Source organism: Aureobasidium melanogenum (genome assembly GCF_000721775.1).
Source record: "Aureobasidium melanogenum CBS 110374 unplaced genomic scaffold scaffold_1, whole genome shotgun sequence".
Lineage (NCBI taxonomy): Eukaryota > Fungi > Ascomycota > Dothideomycetes > Dothideales > Saccotheciaceae > Aureobasidium > Aureobasidium melanogenum.
The window spans coordinates 2554143-2575435 of NW_024470053.1; the positions used below are offsets into that span (position 1 = coordinate 2554143).

General features: G+C 50.1%; 10 protein-coding genes across 10 annotated transcripts; 3 read left to right on the forward strand and 7 right to left on the reverse strand.

Annotated features, from left to right (window-relative positions):
• Positions 1–306: 306 nt before the first annotated feature.
• Positions 307–1943, forward strand: M437DRAFT_80593 (SURF6-domain-containing protein; the record flags this gene model as incomplete). The annotated part of the gene is made up of 3 exons (XM_041027374.1): positions 307–324; positions 377–460; positions 519–1943. 3 exons carry the CDS (start codon positions 307–309, stop codon positions 1941–1943), a joined length of 1527 nt encoding a protein of 508 aa, XP_040884987.1.
• A 487-nt stretch (positions 1944–2430) lies between these two features.
• On the reverse strand, positions 2431–2976 carry M437DRAFT_62326 (uncharacterized protein; the record flags this gene model as incomplete). The annotated part of the gene is made up of 1 exon (XM_041024052.1): positions 2431–2976. One exon carries the CDS (start codon positions 2974–2976, stop codon positions 2431–2433), a length of 546 nt encoding a protein of 181 aa, XP_040884988.1.
• A 474-nt stretch (positions 2977–3450) lies between these two features.
• Positions 3451–4527, reverse strand: M437DRAFT_80594 (uncharacterized protein; the record flags this gene model as incomplete). The annotated part of the gene is made up of 1 exon (XM_041027375.1): positions 3451–4527. The coding sequence occupies one exon, from the start codon at positions 4525–4527 to the stop codon at positions 3451–3453; it is 1077 nt and encodes a 358-aa protein (XP_040884989.1).
• Positions 4528–5800: 1273 nt separating this feature from the next.
• On the reverse strand, positions 5801–7995 carry M437DRAFT_37099 (uncharacterized protein; the record flags this gene model as incomplete). Its single annotated transcript, XM_041019568.1, has 7 exons — positions 5801–6120; positions 6173–6404; positions 6454–6611; positions 6661–7041; positions 7097–7353; positions 7402–7784; positions 7852–7995. 7 exons carry the CDS (start codon positions 7993–7995, stop codon positions 5801–5803), a joined length of 1875 nt encoding a protein of 624 aa, XP_040884990.1.
• A 1891-nt stretch (positions 7996–9886) lies between these two features.
• On the reverse strand, positions 9887–10561 carry M437DRAFT_36683 (protein bli-3; the record flags this gene model as incomplete). Its single annotated transcript, XM_041019493.1, has 1 exon — positions 9887–10561. One exon carries the CDS (start codon positions 10559–10561, stop codon positions 9887–9889), a length of 675 nt encoding a protein of 224 aa, XP_040884991.1.
• A 491-nt stretch (positions 10562–11052) lies between these two features.
• On the reverse strand, positions 11053–13896 carry M437DRAFT_35817 (uncharacterized protein; the record flags this gene model as incomplete). The annotated part of the gene is made up of 2 exons (XM_041019326.1): positions 11053–13742; positions 13797–13896. The coding sequence occupies 2 exons, from the start codon at positions 13894–13896 to the stop codon at positions 11053–11055; spliced, it is 2790 nt and encodes a 929-aa protein (XP_040884992.1).
• Positions 13897–14685: 789 nt separating this feature from the next.
• M437DRAFT_18298 (uncharacterized protein) lies at positions 14686–16894 on the forward strand (the record flags this gene model as incomplete). The annotated part of the gene is made up of 6 exons (XM_041018948.1): positions 14686–14741; positions 14892–15072; positions 15121–15503; positions 15560–16253; positions 16304–16358; positions 16410–16894. Coding segments are annotated over 6 exons (1854 nt in total), but the record flags the coding sequence as incomplete, so codon positions are not given.
• A 402-nt stretch (positions 16895–17296) lies between these two features.
• On the reverse strand, positions 17297–17988 carry M437DRAFT_36068 (uncharacterized protein; the record flags this gene model as incomplete). The annotated part of the gene is made up of 3 exons (XM_041019375.1): positions 17297–17589; positions 17648–17838; positions 17918–17988. The coding sequence occupies 3 exons, from the start codon at positions 17986–17988 to the stop codon at positions 17297–17299; spliced, it is 555 nt and encodes a 184-aa protein (XP_040884994.1).
• Positions 17989–18510: 522 nt separating this feature from the next.
• M437DRAFT_36281 (uncharacterized protein) lies at positions 18511–20021 on the forward strand (the record flags this gene model as incomplete). Its single annotated transcript, XM_041019414.1, has 3 exons — positions 18511–18631; positions 18686–19621; positions 19672–20021. The coding sequence occupies 3 exons, from the start codon at positions 18511–18513 to the stop codon at positions 20019–20021; spliced, it is 1407 nt and encodes a 468-aa protein (XP_040884995.1).
• A 372-nt stretch (positions 20022–20393) lies between these two features.
• Positions 20394–21275, reverse strand: M437DRAFT_62334 (uncharacterized protein; the record flags this gene model as incomplete). Its single annotated transcript, XM_041024053.1, has 1 exon — positions 20394–21275. One exon carries the CDS (start codon positions 21273–21275, stop codon positions 20394–20396), a length of 882 nt encoding a protein of 293 aa, XP_040884996.1.
• Positions 21276–21293: the final 18 nt, after the last annotated feature.

Sequence of the window (21293 nt, forward strand, 5' to 3'; positions counted from 1 at the left end):
TGTTGACCTCTTTGAAGACAGAAACGACGTTGGGGGAGCAGTCGAGGTAGTGGGAAATAGTCAGACCGCCTTTGTGAGTTGCGTCGAGGGCGAAGTTTTCCATGATTGCATCTTGGTCGCTCTGGCCAGTTCGCGCGAACATGAAGCTCCCAATTACCCCAGACTGATCGTCATCGCCCGTTTCATTCGCTGCCGCGCCAAGCCTATACCCGCAGACGAAAAGTTCAGCGTCAAGAAACATGCGGACGACTCTTGAGCATCACCCATCTTGCCACACATATTTTCATTTTTTGTTATAGTTTCATCATGGCTGACGATCTAGAGGTATACAAGAAAATCCTCTCTTTTTTCCCGCTCCAATACTCATCTCCTGCAGGCACGTCTTGAAAGTCACGCTCAGGCCTTCGAGGGTCTTCTTTCTTTGATCCCCGCCAACGAGTACTATTCAAAGGACAACAGCGTGCGTCCACGATTCAGAGTCTATACCCAAACTCTCCTGCTCACACTCCTCTTTGCAGGATCAATGGCAGCGCAAGAAGCAGACAAAAGAACAGAAGCGCCAGGCCAAGCGCGCAAAACTTGACCCTGCAAACCAGAAATCCGCAAAGGACGTTATGGACGAGAACGAGCGCAAAAGAAAGCGAGAGTTGGGAATCGACGACGACGACGACATCGAAGAGTCTTCCGTACAAATCGATTTGCCTGCCGACAAAAAGCAACCCACCAAAAAGCAAAAGGTCGACGAAGAGGATGACGAGAACAGCGATGATGACGCCGACGCTACTTCAAGCAGCAAAAAGGCACAAGCAGAGAAGAGAAAGGAGAAGCGCCGTCTGAAGAAGGAGAAGGCCGATAAGCAAAAGGCAAAGATGGAAGCCAAGAAGGCTGCTCGCAAGCAGGAACCTCAATCCGCTGCTGGTGCTGAAGAGTCTGCCGATGAGGACATGCAAGACGCCGACGACGTATCTGCCGATGAGGCTGCTGACGATGCTATGGACTTCTCTGGTCTGGTTGACAACGACGAAACTTCAACGCCGGCAAGCCCCAGTCAACCAGAAGTATTCGACAACTCCAACAACCAATCTGCCACATCTTCTTCGTCATCAATAGTCCCTGCCTCAAATCCCACAGAGGGAGACGCATCCGCCACCACGAAGCCCAAAAAGGCTCTCGCGCTTAAGCTGCCAGAGGTCAACGCCGAAGAACTACAAGCTCGCCTGAAGGCCCGTATTGAGGCATTACGTGCTCAGCGCAAGGCTGATGGTCCCAGTGGCGGTCCTCGCAACAGACAGGAATTGCTCGAGTCACGTCGCAAGAAGGAAGAAGCTCGCAAGCAGCACAAGAAGGAGTTGCGCATGAAGGCCAAGGAAGAGGAGGAGCGTCTCAACAATGAGCGTCTGCGTGGCAGTGGTAGTCCCCTAGCTACTCCCGACATTTTCTCACCGCGCCCTGTAGATGAGAACAACTTCTCTTTCGGCCGCGTCGCATTCGATGACGAAGAAGCTGATCCCACGCTTGGCTCCATTTCTGCACACAAGAAGAAGAAGGGTCCTTCAGACATCAAGACTGCTCTGGCCGCTGCCGAAAGGAAAGCTCAGCGACTCGCAGGTATGGATGAGGACAAGCGCAAGGAGATTGAAGAGAAGGATATGTGGCTCAACGCAAAGAAGCGCGCACACGGTGAGCGCGTCAAGGACGACCAGTCTCTGCTCAAGAAGACTCTGAAGCGCAAGACAGACCAAAAGACAAAGAGCGCATCACAATGGAACGAGCGCATCGACAATGTCAGAAAGGGCAAGGAGATGAAGGACAAGAAGAGAACCGAGAACCTGGCCAAGAGAGCCGCCGAGAAGGGCGCCAAAAAGGGTGGTAAGAAAGGTGGCAGCGGTGGTGCCAAAAAGAAGGCAAGACCTGGCTTCGAAGGCAAAGGCTTCAAGGCTTGATCTGTTCTGACATTCTGTCTCACTTTCCTTGTTCTATCATTAGCGGTGTCATGGTTTTTTTGCGAAAAAAAGGGGTTTTCTTCTGGTGGTTGGGGGTTTGCCTTCGGTAGGTGACAGAAAGGGTTCTGTCTTACAAAAATTGCTCGATACCTCCGTTTACTTGTTCAAATCTCTTTTTGGTGTCTTCTTCAAACATTGCCTACAAGAGTATGCATGAATTTGTGCTTTGTTTGTACAGTAATACGCTGCTCATACGCTTCTTTCGCTCATGACGTTGCAGAGCAGCATGAGGAAGGAACGAGAACAGCACAATGCAAGTTCGACACACATCAAAGGCACTTCTTCGTAAAAACCAAATCTAACCTCTCCAGAGGTCTTCATATACCGCAAACTGTCTGACCGTAATGCTCACAATCTTTGTGGTTCATCCGACCTATGCTCTCCCACATCTCAGCTTCCAGGCCGCCATCTTCCTATGTCATAAACCTCACCTTATCCCAAAACTCCCAGCAAAAGCCCTCTGCTCCAATCGTTCCCAATGTCTCGCTAGATCCTCATGCCTCCATTCTGGTTTTTCATCTTCTGTTTTTTTCAGCTCCTGAGCACTGACCTTAAGTTTTGCAAAAGTGTTGGCAAAACACTCTTGCTCAAGCTTCGAAAACTGTTTTGCGAGGTGTGAAAATTGCCATGGTGTCCTAGACTCTGTAGTCAACTCTTCTTGATCGTCTTCGTCATCGTCAGTGGAAGATTTATTATCAGCAGTAACGTCTGAAGCCATAAATCTCACACACTGATGATGTGCAAAGACCCTTTGTTCTTGCCATAGCTGTTGTTTTGCAAGTTGGATGCCATACCACTGTGGTGTTGTTTCTGTGGTGTTTTGTGAAAAGTTGTGGTCATCATGTGAAGACTCGAGTTCGTACGGTACAGTATACCTGATGCTGATGTGTGTGCTTGAGGAGGAGTCAATGTTGACGTTTGAGTCGGACATCTTGATGGACGAGGAGGTATACTTGAGGTTTGTGTTTTCCATGTTTTTGTTGAGGTGTTGTTGATGTGACTTGACCTTTGAGTGGTCGAGAAGACGTATGAGTTCTCACTCTTGATGTTACGAACACACTTGAAGTGGATAGAGTGGAGTAGAGGATGGATGAATTTGTTCCTTAGCGGCCTGGTAAGAGAGGTTTTATATAGCTATTTGACACTTAGTAAGAAACTCTCTCGATGTCTCTTAGCGCGTGACATGAGGTTCTTCCCTTCTTGTTCGTTTTCTATTCGCTCTTTACCTTAGGCAGCAGTCACATACTTGGGCATATCAAATCACTCGTCATCGGGAGGAAGTGATACAGAATGCGGTTGATATAAACAACTCAATTTGGCTCTATTCCATCCATCTATTTGGCTAATCACCGTCGCAATGCAATGCACCCTTGGAAGTAGTTCTATGTGTCCAAGCACTCAACTTCTGCATACTGTGAGCCTCGCAAGATCTTGATTCTGGATCTTGTTATTCCATCCTCACCATTCTGAGTCGCTGCATAGGATTCTTTGAAAATGTACGATGTTCCTCCATTTCTTGTTTTCTCTTCCTAGACTCAAAACTCGAGCTTTGTGTATTCATCTCCGAGTCTTCGGTTGCTTCAGGCAACTTGAGACTGACCAGGTAGTTTCTGGCAAGAGCCATCTGCTCAAGATTTAGCTGTCTTTTGACGCGTTCTCTGAACTCTGGACTTGAGGGTTTGGGGGTACACTCAGCTTTGTGAAAGTAGACCTGGTGTATATTGGTTGGCTGGATATGTGACCGCAACCAGGTTATCGCTGAGGTTATGAGTGTTGTCGGTGCTGGCTCATCCGTAGTTGGTCTCTTCAGGATACTGCGGAGAGGTTTTGTTGTAGTCAGAGGCATGGAAGCCGATGTGTTCTGAAATTTCAAAAGTGTCTGAGTCACCTGTGTTGAAGATCCTTCATGACTGTCAAGGCTCTGAGAAGTTCCCTCATCTGCGCACTCAGCTGAGTTTTGGTGGGAAGTTTCTTGCACACGCTCATGCAAGCGAGATACACTCTCGGTCAGAACAGCCATGAGTTGGCGATTCTGCTCCTCAAGGTTGTTGATAGTATCTGTTCTCTTGTGAAGCTCCTCCCTCAGCGCGTCCCTCACGAGGTCGGAATTAGCTGTTTGGGCTTGCAGGGACAATACTTCCTCATGAGTTTTCGACAACGTTTGCGATAGGTAGTAAGAGTGTGTACGTTCATTCTCATACTTCTTACGCATGATTGAGGTCTGACGCTGCTCTTTCAATAGTCGGATTTCAAGCTCTTGAGTATAAGTCAGTCGCTTGTTGATGAGTTTGTCCTTGTCTGCGAGAACCTTTTTGAGAAGCTCGATTTTGTGCACTTCGCCTTGGAAAGCGTCGTAGAGATCGGTAGGATAGCCAAAGTGGACACATTTCGATGTGCCAGCCTTGGTATCGGAGGCCTTTGGCGAGGCATCCTCTGATACGTTCTTTGCATGGTCCAAGGCTTGGACAAAGGTTGTGTTTTGCATCTCTGCGGGTATCTCGACGAAAGTGCTGAAACTGGCCATCTTGAAGTTGTACTTGAGGCTGGGACTTTGTTCTGACACTGAAGTTTTGTTTTGAGAAGAAAAGTGTTTCTGAGAAGAAGGGGAATAGTTGAGAATTGTTTCGTTCATATATAGAGCAGCGAACTACTCATTTGTACCAACTCTGACTCGAAAGAGATGCTGCACTTGTATGAGTGAGTTTGTTGTTGCACATCTGTGTATAGCCGGTATTGTCCTGACACCTCACTTTTTGGCGATGGTTATTCGCAGCTAAGGAACAAGGTAGCTATGATTAGTACAACTGTGACCTAGGCTAGGAGTCGGAATAATAAAACACAGAACGTTAGACAGCTCGTTGTCTTGTGGCAGCCTTTTCATCACGAGTCTACGCGATGTATAGCATGGGCAGAAATTCACTGTAGCGCAAACCATTGATGTAGTAAGTACATGTTTGCCCCGTTGGTACACTTATTCGGACCGTGAATCATTCTGAGATTTGCTTAAATATATGGAATGACAAGAGATCACAACAACATGATGAGGATGTTTTTGGAAAGAGCATTTTGGACTCAAAGTCGTGATACAGCAGGAGCCGACGTCTCCAGCTCTCGAAGCTTCATTAATTCTTTTCCCTTCCCAGCGCAAAATAACTCACGCGGCTCTGTGCATACGCAGCCCCACAAGCCGAGGCAAGCACAGCCCACCCTCGAGTCCGTCAGCAAAAAATTCTCTGCCAACTTCTTGCCCTCAACAAGCAAGGACAAAAAGATTGACGAGATCAAGCAAAACAAGGGCAAAAAAAACGGTCCTGGCAATGGGCGGAATCGAACCGCCGTCGGGTCGGCGTTGCTGGAATTTAACCTCCACAACGACACATGCTACCACTACACCACATCACCTTAGCTTGTAAGGGTTAAATCTGGTTGGCCAGATTCAGGATCTTGGAGAACTGGCTGCTTCGCTGCAATATAACTCAGTGACGCTCATCTACCCTACATCCACAAGATGATCTTCTTTCAAATCACTCAAGCACGCCCTCAGAAATTTTCGAACGAACATTCTTGGCAAATATGCGTAAAAACAAGGGTATAGAATTAAGGACACGACAGAGCCACTTATCTCCCAAGGAGACAGGTGAATTCGATAAGGTATTACGACGCTACCACTTCTGCGAATTGACAATTCGCATCGCGTCCTCTAAAGGGTATCTCTCCTCTCTTGAAAACTCATAAATATCATATGTCCAGCTCTTGTATCTTTCTCCACAGTCAAGCGAGTGACTACACATCATCTCTTAAGCGTTCAGAGTGTGCTGCTTGCTGCCGACCCACTCAGCCTTCTCGATGATTGGTGGGGGCTTGGGAGTGTTCTTCTGGAACAGAACGTGGCGCTTGAAGAAGTATGGCAGCCAGGTGCCGGTTTCGTATCTGAGGAATTCCTTGGTAGGAACGGAGAAGACTTGATCGATTTCCTCCAGAGTGAGCTGCTTGGTCTCGCGAACGAAGCAGAAGATCATGCCCCAGGCAATAAGGTTGAGTCCAGCATAGAAGCCGAAAGCACCGGTGGGTGTCATGACATCCTGCATACGTGGGAACGTCAAACCGAGGATACCAGCTAAGAAAAAGGTCAGTAAGGCAGTCACTCTTAACCAATATCAGTGACTTACCGAAGGTGTTGTTAATGCAAACTGCCCATGCCATGCCCTGCTCACGCTGGATGGTTGGGAAGACCTCGGCTGAGTACTGGAATGCGACAGGGCCTTCGCCGAGAGAATAGCAGATTGTGAAGAGATAGACGAACAAGATAACGGGTCCAACTCTGGCCGCTTGACCGACGCTTTCAGGTTGCAACAGCGACAGACCTGCGGCCAGCAGGAAAATGCACATAAGAGGGAACGTCTTTGTCAAGTCAGTAAGTTGCTCGACCCATATGAAACCAAAAACTTACTATCAAACACAAAGTTCTGCGACCCTTTGTATCAATCAAGAACAAGGTAGGAATTGTGAAGACGACTTGGATGGCACCATAGCCAAGAGATGCGTACAAAGCCTGGTCGTTAGTGTAGCCGGCATTGGTGAAGATTGACGAACTGTAGAACGAGATGACTGCCGAACGTCAGATTCACTCATACGCAAGGCGAATCTTTTTACTTACTGTTGATACCACACATCTGCTGAGCAAGCATAACAGTCGAAGCACCATAGTTTGCTCTGCGAATGCGAGGGACAGTGAAACAATCTCTCAGACGAGTAAAGTAGGTAGAGCCGGCAGCCGCCTGCATCTCCTCTTGATAGATGACATAACTGTAGTAGTAGTCACGTGCGCCTATAATGGGGTGTGCGCGCAACTTGGCCATGGATTGGAAGCCTTTGGCGATTTTACCGTGCTTCATCAACCAACGAGGTGACTCCGGGCAGAAGTAAATACCGACCATGAGGATGAAGGATGGAATGAAGGCAGATCCAAGCTGAAGACGCCATGCAATGCGAGGGACATCCTTTACGATGACATTCGCGCAGAATCCGAGGAAGATACCTACGATCGAATGTCAATAAAGATTTCAGAGAGATTGGGTTGAGTATGTTCTTACCAATGACGACCCAGAGCTGCCAGAACATGACAAGAGCACCACGAATGCGAGCGGGTGCCATCTCAGCTGAGTAAATCGGTACGGTTGCGTTCTTTGCGCCGATTCCAATACCCATGATGAAACGAGCAGCGAAGAGACCTTGCCACGACTGTGCGAAACCGGAACCGATGGGAGTGGCAGTAAGACAAGCAGCAGTAAGGAAGATTTCACCTCTTCGGCCGAGGTACTTGTTAAGAGGATCGACGATGAAAGCACCACTACACGCCGTCAGCCGTGCGATGAGTCTGAAAGGCGGATAAACTCACATGAGACCAGCAGTCAGAAAAATGATAGAGTTGATAAGACCAACAATCCAGGCATCATGTGCATTGTTCTTCTCATCGAGACCAAAGTCTTGAGGGAAAGACAAGTTGGCTCCGTTTGAACCAGTCTGGTCCCAACCCTGTGTGGCGGCACCAATGGCACAAAGACCAATCGAATACCAAAGCATCTTTGGACCGTGCCATTTGTGGTCTCTCTCGTATACGAGTGCTGAACGCTCTTCTGGTGTGAGATCTGGAATCGATTCGAAATTCTCCGGGTCACGCGCGATGAGAGCGGCTCTGCCGAAGAGAGCTGCTTGGTCACCCATCCCATTCGACTCAGCGAATGTGACGGCATCGTGGACGACGGTTTCTTTGTCGTGACGCTGTTTGTGTGATCAGCTCCAATTCATCAAGCCACCAAGATAGTTGAAGAATGCATAGATTGCGTACCCTCAATGGGTTGTCGACAATGTTGAGGGCGACAGAGCCCTGGCGAATAGGTGCTTCATCGTGGATCGTTTGCTCCTTGTGAGAGGGATACTCATCCTTGGTCGAAGCGTAGTTGATATCGCCGAATGTTGTCTTTTCAGTCATCTTGGCTGCTTCTCCTAACGAGTAGGGAAAATGATCTGACAGGCCTGGGGTACTGCTGGGGAAGCGTCTGGAGAAAGAGTGGAGAGGTGGAGTGGTGGGGGAGGATGAACCAATAAATATCAGAAAACTTCCTCGAGCGTTAAGAGGATTCGCCTGACGGCGATGATCCTTTTACCGCTTCTAGAGGTCACTAGCAGGGTATCCACACATCCCACATGTTAAAGGATCACGAGGTCTGGTACGATGTGGATCTGGGCGACCTGCCAATCTGTGGTTGCATCCTGCGTCCAAGGTGGATTCTGCCTTGGCGACCAGGGGCGGCCAAGGGTGACTGTTGACAGGGTTTAAGCACTCTCAGGCACGCCCAGAAGAGCTTTGAAACGACAAGCTCCTCAGGATGAAGCTCGTCACGAACACGATATTGCTTGATTCGAGACAACTTATCCAGCGATAACTCCTACCTCGACTCGTCCGCAGTGATACGCACCTCCCAGGCGCATGTGGAGAACAATGCTCGATACCAAAAAGATACAACGATACGAATCCGCCAGACAACGCACAATAGGCTAGCATTCCGAGCGGCGTGCGGAGAATGTGTGGGATGATGCCGTGGCGCTATCGGGGGCAGAGAATGTGGACGCGGGTAAACGCCAAATTTCAAGCCTCCCTTGTTTGGTTGGTCTCGGGTGCGCTTGCGGCAATACTCGCCGGTATGTCTCGATAATCCTTCAGCGGTTCGGGCAGAATTGGGCAAACCGACGGCGTGATCTCCTCGGACGTTTGCTTGAACTCGTCCCGCGGCCCGTATTCTGAGTCCGTGAACCAGTCTTCGAGCATGAGCATGCAAGGATAGTCGGACAGTTGCTAGTGTTCTTTGGTTCGGCGTCGCCGCCAAAAACTCCTTGATGTGCCGCGTGCGTGGCAATTCCTAGAGCGCCCGAGAGCCCCATGGGTGCCTCCAGTGGGGAAGGCTTGGACATGAGTAGGTAAGGTTCATGGCGCGACTTGCCAACGGCTTAGTGGTGCTGGTGGGTGAAGGCAACGTGCAGAGCTCGAAGGCAACAGTCAATGTCACCTTGGGGTCAAAGCTGAAGAGGAGAAATTGACATGTGAACATGGGGTAGGTCAGCAACGATGGCGACTCGAGCCTACAAAGTACTCATAGACAGCGCTGGTCTTACTCTACTCGAGTACATCGCTGGAAGATCGTGTTTCTCCATGGCTTACATCGAGCCTTGGCTGGCATATCATTTGCGATGTTGGGCGAAATTGATCCTTCATCGGTGTAAAAAGTACCCAAGTCTTGTCAACATCCCAGTTGCATGTTCCAGATTCTTTGTGCCGATCACACAAGTCGACCACTTCCCCTCATCTGTCTGCTCCTGCGAGCGGAAACAATGGGGTCCGAGTCTGGAGCATTCTTATGATCTGCAGGATCAAGTCTTGAAAGAGTCAAGGCATTGTGTCGTGCGTGAGATGTCGTCGATGATTGAGTCAGGGTCATACGCACCACAGAAAATACGAGCAATACGAGCACATCCAGCCTCAACTCGCTGAAGTCAGCAAACGCATTGACCATGGTTCACGAATCGGTCTGAGCCTATGGGAGTGACAATGACAGGCGTTGGACCAAATATGAACAGAGACAAGTGCAAAAATGACCGTACTTGATCTGCATATCAACAGGTCCTCGACTCCGAGACATGATACTAGTATGGAACGACGCATTGCGACGATGGTATATTCCATAAATGCACACATATTGACTATCAGGAACTTGGATTTGAGAAGTTTGCACATGCTTGTTTCATTACTTGGTGTCATGCTAATATATCGTAGCTGATGTTGGCTCTTTCTGGCCTCCGTTCAGGCTTAGTTTACGTGAATTAGCCTATTGGCTGCTTGAACGCCCTGCGAGACTGTCAGTATGGTGAACATTGGTGAGATTATGTAGTAACTTACACTGCTGAAGCTCTGACTCGTCCAGGTATCTGAGCTTGTTGACCTGAGCGGTCTCACCAGTAGCGACACCCTTGGCGAACTCGACGAAGTTGCCGATGGCACCGGTGGCGGATCTAGTGATGGCGTACTGGGCAGTCTTGGCCTTGACCTTGATGAGGATGATTCTGGGGTCCTCAGGGCCACCGTCGTGCTTGCCGTCACCGAGGTCACCCAGCCAGGCCTTGAGGCCAGGAGAGTAGTACTTGCGGACCTTCTCACGGTCGCTCTCGATGGAAGCAATACCGGAGATGGAGGCCCACTCGCCAGAAGGCTGCAGGAAGGCCAAGTTGATGTCGTTGTCGGACTCGAGGTCGTCGGTCTTGCCGGACTCGCTGTTGGCGTGGAAGATGAGGTCGACACCGTTACCCTCCTTGGCAGCAAGAGCCATACAGCGCGAGACGAGAAGTCCGCTGCTGGCAATGCGAGTGGTCATCATGCAGTACTTGGACTTCTCGACGAAGTTGATGAGGTCAGTGACCTTTTCCTTAAGCTCGGGCTGCTCCTTGTTCTTGGCGGTGTAGGGGTCGGCAGGCTTGCTGCCGGTGTCTGCATTGCTGAAAGACATGTTTGCGGTCGTGGTTGAGAAAGGTTGGAAGTGAGATTGAGGTGTTCTGCTAGGACGGACAGAGGTGAGCAGAGGTGCTCTTCGGACAACGCGGGGTAGCTGACGGCGAAGAGGGGCAACCAAGGACATGGTACGCGGATTATTGCTGTGACAGGAGAGGAGGTGAGATGCAATTGAGAAGGTGACTTACCACGAGAAACAGCAGATGAAGAATGAAAAAGAAAGAAGAGAAAGAGCCAGCTGTGAAGGTAGAAAACAATGATGCGATCCTGCCTGCCATTCTCCGCGATGACATCACCTGGATCTCCACATGTCGTGTCGTGCATCGGCATGGCAAGCTGCACCCTCGGCAGTGCTCGATCATCAGGGGTTCATCACATATGTCTTGCTGCGCTTGTCGTCGGCTTTGATAGAGCTTGGTTTTGTTCATTATTGTATTCGTGATATTTTACCTACCGACGAGAGATTGGACCAGGTTGCAAGATCTCTCTCTACTCTAGCTTAGTGGCAACGAGCTTGAGGATCTCTTCGATACCCAACTTGGCATTCTCGGGAGCCTTTGCAATGCTCTGCCACACCTCTCCGTGCTTGGGCTCGCTGAGCACGCACTTATTAATCGTCTCCTCTTGCTTCTCTTCCGTACCATGTTGTCTCAAGAATTTCAGGTACCATGCCCACGAGTCACCGATGTCGGGGTCCAGGACAATTGCCTTCTCGAACCAGGTCACTGCCTTGTCTAATCTGCGCTCGCCCCAGAACACGCGTGCAGCTGTGACATACAAGATAGGATCGCTGTCGTTCTTCTTGATGGCCTCCAGTGTTCGAGGCTTGCGTTGAGTGCGGGCCTCAAGATGCCAGATTCTCTCACTCCACAATAAACCACTAGTAGGGCATTCTTGTAGTGCTTGTGCCATTTTCTGGCTGGCTGCAGCGTTGTTTCCTGCACGTCTCTCAAGTCGTACCGATTCGACCCAGAGTTCAGGGTTCTTTGGTACTGCGAGACGGGCTCGATCAAGAATACTGCGTGCTTTGACGATGATACCTGCCTTTTCGTCTGTACGAGCTGCAAGGAGCCACAGTGGTACGCTCTGTGGACACGCCCTCGTTCCTGTATTGAAGGCCTCACGTGCTTGCGGAAGCATACCTTTACTATCATAGATCTGCCCTTTTTGCATCCAGAGCTTGGCAGCTTTAGGATAGAGTTGTAGACCTTGATTCACGAGGTCGAGAGCAGCCTCTCTATTGCCTTGCTGCCTTTCAAAAGCAACACTTTTGATCCAGACTCTGTCAGTACCTGCCTCTTGACGTGCCGTCTTGAGAAGCTCGCGCGCTTGATCGACTTCTCCATTGTCTGCTTCAAGCTTGACGGCCGCCAGCCAGATATCCTCGTTTCCAGGTTGTTGTTGGAAGGCTTTACCCAAGACTCTACGAGCCTCATCGATATCTCCTGCATTCCACCTCTCTCTGGCGAGCTGCATCCAGAGCACCTCATTGGTAGGTACGGCTTCGACAGCCTTCTCCAGCAAGGAGACAAGCGACTCTTTCGTGCCATGATTGCGTTCCATATCGGCTGCGGCCAGCCAGATGATACTGCTGTTCGGGAAAACACGGATCGCATAGGCATAGATAGAGCGAGCTGTTTGGTAGTGGCCTCTGACCATGGACGATTTCGCGTCGTCCATCCAGATCTTCTTACGGTCATCATCCTCATCCAGTCCCCAACCAAGAGTATGTTCGACGATAGCTTTGCAGGTAAGGTTCGCGCCTTCTTCCTCGCAGTTTTCGGCTACTTCGATCCAGCGTTCACGCTCTAGCATGGCTGACTCCTTTGCCAAAGATTTTACAGCACGATCCATAATCTTTCCAACCATCTGTTCGGCGCCGATCTGTTCTTGAAGTCGTGCGGCAGCCACCCAAATCTCCCAAGAAGTCGGAATGGCCTTTCTTGCTTTGTTCAAAACAACCTGTGCGTTCTCAGGAGTTTCTAATCGAGCAAGCGCTAGCCACAAGTCCACAGATAGCGGAATCAATTCAGTAGCTTTGGCGAGCAGAAGTTTAGCATCACTTGGGTCCTCCTCGAGGTTCACGGCCTCCTTCCAGATTGCGACAGACTGTGGGACATGATCCAGAGCTTGTCTAAGGACTCGCTTTTTGTTTGACGTGATGGTCTCCAGCTTCATTGCTTCCACCCAGAGGCGCACTGAGCGATCGTTGTGCTTGAGGGCTTCCTTGGCGATGATTTTGGCGTTGTGATTTTCATTGAGGCGCATGGATTCTAACCAGACATCTTCCGATTTTGGACAGAACTCTACTGCCTGAGTTAGAAGGTTTCGTGCAGCTACAATCTTTCCAGCAAACTCCTCCAGACGAGCTGCAGCAATCCATCCCGGGCCGTGCTTCTTGTTAGTATTGATGACTGATCTGAGCAGCTCGCGCGCTCTTGCAACATCGGCGACAGGAATTTCGCTAGCTTTGACTTCGGACTTTGTTAGAGAGGTCAGATAGCCTTTTGGATCGATACTCGTGGCAGTTCCAGAAGCGACATCACCTTGCGCAGCTTGATCCAGACGGACTTGCAACACTTTGTCTCTTGCAGCTCCAATGTTGGCGAAATTGGTCATGGCACCTTCCAGGTTGTCTGCGGCAGCACTAGGTTGGGCTCCATCATCATTGACTGTCGTGTCGAATTGTGTCGAGTCTCTTGCACCAGCCAGAACGCTGTCCGGGACTGCGTAGAACCTCTCGCGCAAGTTGGCCTTTGCTCTGCGGTTTTTGCCTGTCAAGTCTCCGACTTCAGGAATATTTTGCCAGTCTTCATCTGTGAGACCTCCAAGCTCTCTCTTCAAATCGGCAAACTGCTGCTGAATTTTGGGGTTGTTGCGCTCGTATTCTTCTCTTTCTTTTCGTTCGCGTTCCTCGCGCCTAGCTCTCCTTCTCTTGTCCATCTTTGCGTCAACCTCGGCGTAAATTTTGTCGGCCTCATCATCCTCGCGATCGTAGTTTCCGCTGGCAAACAGGCCAGTCTCGTTCTCGGGGTCCTGAAAGCGTTCGTCATCGTCATCGTCGTCCTCTTTCTTCCCGGGAACACCGTATGCTGTCGGCGGAGCATTTCCAAGCTGGGCGGCACGTTTGGCAAGTGCCTCTTTGATCTGCTCCTCGCTAGGTCCCTCACGCGCGGGACCTTTGACGTGTGTTAGAGACGTGAATGGACCATTCCTAAAAAGTGAGTACATACCAAGATCTGAGCGGGTTGTGAATCCTGTCGCACCTCTACCCAAGCCGGCCACATAGTTTTCGGGCGCCGGTTGGCTCAGGAAATCTTTGCGACCGGACATGATTGCAGAGTTGTTGGAGGATGATTAAGGTCGCACGGGAAGAAAGAAAGTTGGTGGCAGGCAACTGCGTCGGACTTTATAGACGCTCGGACCACACAGGCAGTTGGAGAGCTCGAGTAGGTGACTCTTTCCAACATCACTCTCCATATTCTCCATTGGTGCTCATTAGTTTGCTGCCTGGACTAATGCGCAATGCGAACACTCTATCCTGGGCTTTACATGCACAAAGTGACAATTGCGGTGATCAAGTCGAGGACACGAGGTGCAGCTCGGGCCGACTATACTAGATTCGTCTCCGAGCGAGGGACCCTAGGCTGCGGCACCAGATTCATGCATCTCCAAAGCAGATGGTCAGACCTGGCCTCGTTCTCTGCATTCGAGCCTTCCAAGGTCAAGTATCTGTCAAATCACTCGACCAGCGTGTGCAGAGCAGGTGGCCAAGAAAAGTGGACGCCCAGCTCAACGGTGGCCAGCTCGAATAGGGTTCCAGGTACATGAGTCGAGGGTCCAGAAGGCAGGCCGACCTCGCGTTGCATTCACCATCTTCGACTCTACCAAAGTCATCTTTGTCGCAGACATCGAGTTCAGATCGTACCTATCGCTGGACATGTCGCTACTTGTTCGATTTTGAAGCACACCAGAATATTTGATCAGCAAATCTGGTAGTCGCCTCTAGCCGTCATGGCACAGCATGATCCGCGCGACTCGCGCGAGATCCCCGGACTGCCCTTTCAAGGTGAGGCATTCATGTTGCCTCCCATTCGTCGCGCCAGAATACCCGAGCGAGAGAAGCGAACCTATAGGGCCTGTCTGCATTGCCGACAGCGAAAAAGTCGCTGCGATTTGTAGGTGCTATCAATTTCCTTCATATCATCAGTCGTGTGGTGGTGGTGTTATTCTATCATGACGAACGTCAAGATTCAAGCCACCAAGCTACCTCGTCCATGATCCTCGTCAGCATGAAGCCTGGTCAGTGATTCTGACTCGAATTTTAGATATGGTAGTGGCGAACCAGGAAAGCCACCTTGTGAGCGATGCATTCGAGAAAACCATGAATGCATTCTCGGCCCATCCCACCGTGGAGGCAGAAGAATCAAACGCAGCGCTACAGAGTCGGAGCAACCGGAAAACAGTGTTTCTCGCAATGCTTCTTCAAGCGAAGACCCTGGGCAACCTGTTGCTTCCCATGTGCAACAGGACAGTACTCGTGAAGAAAGGGACGAGAACTATCACAGACAGTTGCCGTCTTGGCCGCAATATACGCCAGGCCCGAGAAGCACACCGGCATCAGTCCCAGAGGCACCAACCTCTCACCCTAGCACAAAAATGACTGTCGATGAAAGCATCGTTTCCACTAATCTGCAAAATCCATCCGACGCTCTTGAGTTTCTAGCCAACGTAGCCGGTCGCAACGAAGGAGCCGCACAAACACCTTCCGCGCATGGTTCCACGTATGCGAGGTCTCCACATCAAAGTGGTGCAGAACAACACGTCCAGGATAGAACGCCATCATCTAATCATCCCTCACCTTCTGTCATGCAAATACAATTTCCGCCCCACCAAAAAGGCCATGTGTCTTTAGCTATGATGCATAAACTCATAGAACGGTACGATATTATTCGCGATATCTTCTCAAGCATTTTGGGCTTACGAAATTTGCTAGGTACAAAATGAAGTATCACCAGTTCTTCTCAGTAGTACCACCTTTGCTATTCGAGACTGAAAACCTTGCAGCCATTGCAGTGCATGAGCCATATCTTCTCGCAGCTGTATGCACCATTGCCTCAAAGGACGAACCAGCGTGGTGGGACACTCATGAAGCTTGTTCTACTCACATGCAGCAGCTCATTGCAGAACTCATGTATGGCGGCATCGCCACACTGGGCGCCGTAGAGGCGCTTTTGGTTCTGGCTGAGTGGGTCCCGCGGCCTCCGCAATCAATGACTGCAGTCGGACGAGGAGAAGAAGAGCAGACCGCATGGATGCTTTCAGGAATGGCCATTCGAATGGGCTATCTTCTAGGTATTGATCGCACAGGCTTTGTGAACGAGTCGGATCCTGGCGCACCCGACTATGTTCGAAGACGTCTTGCTTGGGTTGGATGTTATATGAGCGATCGCCATATCTCTGTCCGCGTTGGTAAAGCCTTCTGGAGCAGAGGTCCTGCTATGATCAAATACTCTTCTCGAGACTTCCAGGACGTCAAGTATCCTGGTAACCCCACGGACAACTTTGCAGCTCTTTGCGAGGCACATTTGGAGCTTACCCAGCTCTTCAGCAACGCTCACGATGTATTGTACTCTTCAAAGAACAGAAGTGCGCAACTGAATTTCGGTGGAGAATATGTCAAGTACATTGTAAGCATGTAAAGGACAAGTTTCCATTCACAAGATTAATCATGCAACAGGATGACTTTCGCGAAGCCATGAGCGCTTGGTACGATCGATGGGGCAAGTTGTCGTGTAAGTGATCTTCACTCTGATGAGCAAAACAACGACTGACCAATGCATCAGGTACCTCGTCCATCAAAGCAGCACTGATCATATCATTCGAGTATCTCCGGCTCTATGTCAACGCTTTTGCATACCAAGCGACTCTGACTCGTATGGCGCAAGAGTATAGTGATGAACAATCTTCACGAGGGCCTCAACGCGCTGATGGGCGACTGGCATTCACGGATTTCATTGCTGCGACACCAGATGCACGATTTATCTACGATTCAATTGACTCTGCCAAAAAGTTACTGACCATTTCCAACACACTATTGGATCCTGCGACAGAGTTCAGATATATGCCGTTGCGGTATTATCTTTATGTCATCTACTCGGCTGTATTTTTGTACAAAGCAAGGTCGACTGGAGTTCTAGGCGCAGACGGCGGAGACGTCAAGAGAACTGTGGGAGAAGCCGTTGAACGATTACAGAAGGCAAGCTCCTGCCAGAATGATGTTGGGGATCGATATAGCAGGATGTTGCGACTACTCTGGAGGAAACCTCCTCCACAACCGACGACTTCGCTGTCGAGTGGTGAGGAGCCGGTATATCAAACAACATCACAGAATCCACAGGTTGCTGTCCAGCCCGAGCAACAGACGCAGATGAACATTGACCAGACACCGCAAGGAGCCTACACCAATGCTTTTACTTTCTCCTGGCTAGACCTACACGCGGTCGGCGATTTTGCGACGAACAACAACGGCAACATGATGGACAGCTACGAGAGTTTGGATGACGTCCCTGGAGAAGCAGCATACGGTCACTTTGATCCAAACTTCGTCCAAGGGCAGCAGCAACAGATGGGCTGGAATGGATTCTCAGCTCCTGGAATCATATTCTAGAGCAGTTATCCGATGCGAACTTTTTTGCCCAAAAGGTACACTGTTTCATATTCTATAAATATATTAATTCGTCTTCTGGCCGTTCTGAGCCTCTTCAGCTCTCTTCTGCAGCATCCGTCTAAGCAGACCAATTTGAAGTGGGAAAGGCTGCCCGAGCCAAGTAGCACGTTGTGTGTGATCTCGAATGTCATCACCAGTGTTTGGATGCAACAATGCAGACAAGGGGCCCCGATTGATCACCAGCCATGGGATGAAAGCGCCAAATTGAGCTGGCGTAAACAGGTTGACTTCGAACATGGCAATGGGATGCGGACCGACTGGCTTGTCCCAAACTCTGTACATGCGCAACTCGGGGACTGTGGAGGAAAGATTAGTCCAAAAGCCCCTACTCCAAGGGGTGAAGAGCCTGCTTACATTCTCTTCGGATGCGCTCCCAAAGCTCGGTTGCAAATTTGACATCGGAATCGACGTTTTGCTGGAAGTATATATGCACATCGAAACCACCTCGCTCGTCATTTGTGATGGGTGAAACGAAAGAATCGTATGCCGGGCTGGGTCTGGCTGCTGGTGGATTCACATAGGACTTGCCATCTGCGTTTTTCTCGCTATGCCACTGTTAGATGTCTGTGCTCAAGACCACATCCACAGAGAGGAGTATGCTACAAAGCATAGAATGGGGCATACTCTGGGAGAGGCGGGAGGTTCTCAAATCCTTCCAGTGGAGACGGATATGTGTAGATCGATGGATCAGCCATGGTAGTAGGATGATGTAAGGTTTCCTGGAAGAAGTTGAAAGGTTGAACGATGCGTTAGGTAGTGGGATCCAAAAGGTACAGAGTAACAAAAAAACAGTATACAGCCGAGACAAATGTAGTTCGGTGCCTATATATGTATATACGAATAGACATGCCGTTTAAAATGGCCGATACGGCGGCTTACCAAAGCCCTCGGAATTGAAGCGCACCTGGGCATTCGTGCTTTGCAAGCTTCGGGGCTGAAATTGCGCGATGGCGCCAGAGGTTCGGAGATGGTTTGAAATCACCAAAGATGACAGGAGCGACACGTCCAGTCACTAAGCACGATAGCTCGGCATCGGGTCTTCAGCGGGATGCAGTTGCAATTTGTTGTTGATGGATAAGTAGAAGGAGCGGGTGCGGAAATTGATGCACGTCATCAAACTTGGCCATTCGCGAAGCAGGCGCGTCCGAGGCGCGACTCCCCAAGGTTTCTTTGAGCCTCCTTTGTTGCAAGTCAATACAACATATGTATGTCCAACAATGTCGGAAGAGCGGATGCAAACTCTGCGTGTAGAGTTGAAGACATGGGAGAAACAGTTCTCTGTCCAACACGATGGGAAAAGACCGAGTCGTGATGACATCAAGAACAATGTCGAGATTGGTATGCAAGCACGAGACCTCGTGTCCAAGAGGTTGTACTGATTGTCGATGACAGCTGCAAAGTATAGAGAGTATGATAGGCTACGGCGGCCCTCGGCCAAGCAGACCGAGTCGACGAAACCTGAAAAACCACTCCATGCAACGCCCAGGAAAGCTCGTCCAGTAGCCGCAACACCACAGAAGCCCAACTCGCAATTCCTTGTCCCAAGCATCCCATTACAAGAGGAGGAAGTAGAACTCGAGCCCACGCCCGCCGCTGTACGAATGCACCTCGGCCCCACGCCACAAAAAGACGGCCATATTCTGAGTCTTTTTGACGACCTGTCGTCAACTGCTTCCAAAGCATCCCGTACCGTTCTCGCATCCATAGAAGCGAATGCAAATTTTACTCCGAGTAAACCGGCACAACCTCTTTTCGGCAACAACGAATCGCCACCGGAGAATGTACATGACCGCACTCCTGCCTCAAGCAGCAAACGCTTCCTACTCGACTCGTTCGTCTCGACCACACCTCTAAAGAGAAAGCGTGAGGATGATGAACCTACCCATGCTACACCATCGAGTGCCAAGGGTCTCTCGACACCCGCCTTCTTGCGTAGGACATCCAACATGCTCATCATGGACTCCTTGGCCGAAGAAGCCGAAAACGATGACGAGATCAAGAGTATGAATATCGGCAGAATGCGACAACCGCCCTTCAAGAAGCGTGGTCTGGTTAGAAGTCTCAGCAGCATGATCCAAGGCATGAGGAAACAGGAGGATCACAGGCTTGATGAAGAAATGGAGATGATGCGTGAGATGGAGAATGGCGATGATGATCAAGAACATCCTAAGCCTGTTGTCCAAGTTGAAGACAGTCAGGTCGTTATGCCATTAGGCCCTGATCAAGCTATCGAGAGCGAAGAGTCTGAAGAGGAAGAGAAGGATGCTGGTGTCTTTAGGAAGCCGTGGAAGAAGAAGGGCTTGAAGCGTCAGACAAAGCGTGTCATCAGTAAGTTCAATCTACAACGCGATACCCTGAACCATACTAACAATTCTCAGTGCGACCTGCACCGAAGCCTAAGGCTCCAGCTCAAGGAGAGCATCCGGATCCGCCTTCTGACAACGAAGGCAACGTCGCCGAAACACAGCTTCCCGATGCCGTGAACGATGTCGACTCGGATGCAGATTCGGATGCAGCATATAGTGACACGGAAGCTAAGCGCAAGCGACAACTGACAAAGACTACAACTACGGACAAAGACGATGCCTCGAAAAGCTCCAAGAGCGATGGGATCGTCAAGAAGGCAGCTAAGAAGATCAGCGCTACTGCACACGCAAACTTCAGAAAGCTCAACATCAAGAACAAGAACTCGAAAGCCAAAGGCAGAGGCAGATTCGGAAAGAGGTGATGGGACGTGCAGGTTTTGTTGGAATTATGCATTGCTGGAGTTTCTGACTACGGCGCATTGGTTGGTAAATATACCCAGGACTGGTTTATGAAGCGATAGGATCCATGGCATGGAACAAGGTGGGCGTTCAAAGAGGGAATTTGCTTTGATGGTGATGATTACTGTAAGTAGGAAACATGAGCAAGTAAAACACAATAACGAGCAAAGAAATATGGACAGAAGTACTGCCAGTTCACCACTCAACCCACTCCTGTTTTCTTTTTTTCCTGTTCTTTTTTCTTCTTCCTCATGCTTTCCCATTGTTCTCAGGTCGGTCAGACACCCTAGCCGCCATGACCCCGACTCGATGTCGCGAAGGCACCGGATATCCCCTCACAGCTTGGTCTTTGCACCTTCCCGGCCAAGAAACATCCCTTTAACCTTCTCGATCTGAGCCTTGACAAAACAATACTGATGCTCAACAGGCTGAGGCTCACCGACACCGCCAAAACCAAGACGCTCGACAACATACTCTTTGCCCTTGCTGTCCATGCTGCTGCTGCTATCGCTTCTGTCAAACTCCTTGACAGTGTGCTCGTCGTCTGATTCGCATGGTTCGATACTCTTGCCGTCGTTAGAGGCGTCGCTTTTGTTGCTCCTAGACTTTCTGGCCTTCTTCTTGATGGAGGTAGCCTTGAAGTAGTCGAAGATGCTTCCTTCCTTGATACTGGTGATACTGGAAGCAACACTGTCGTTGTCGTCCGGAGCTTTTTTTGCGGCGTTCTTGTTCTTGCGCTTGAAGATGCTGGGGCTGCGGAACTTGACCGGACTTCCCATGACCGAGTCGACCTTTGCTGGACTAGAGTTGGCAGTCTCGAAACTGAAGGTACTGGTTTGAGGAGAACTGAAGACGATGGGAGTGTGAGATGCAGGGCCAGGACTGGCGACTGAGAGGCGTGAAGAAGAGCCAAAGGGAAGCGAGAAGATTGAGGAGACTGAACGAGTGGGCGAAGTGACGCTGGAAGCAATGCTTGAAGAGAAGATTGATGAAGTTGGACGAGGAGTCTTTCCAGGGTCGACAACGATGATTGTTGAGGTGGGAGAAGCCAGAGAGAGTTCGTCGGGTATAGAGGGTGGGCTGTCGGTCTGGGAGTGCAGAATGTCGGCCAGGTTGTTGAGAAGAATTAGCCGCTCCTGCTGGAAGGCACTCTCTGAGCGCCAGACTTTAGGACGCAGTTCTGGATCGTTCTCTAGTTGTTCGTCGGTGAAGTGCATGTTTGCGTTGTTTGGAGT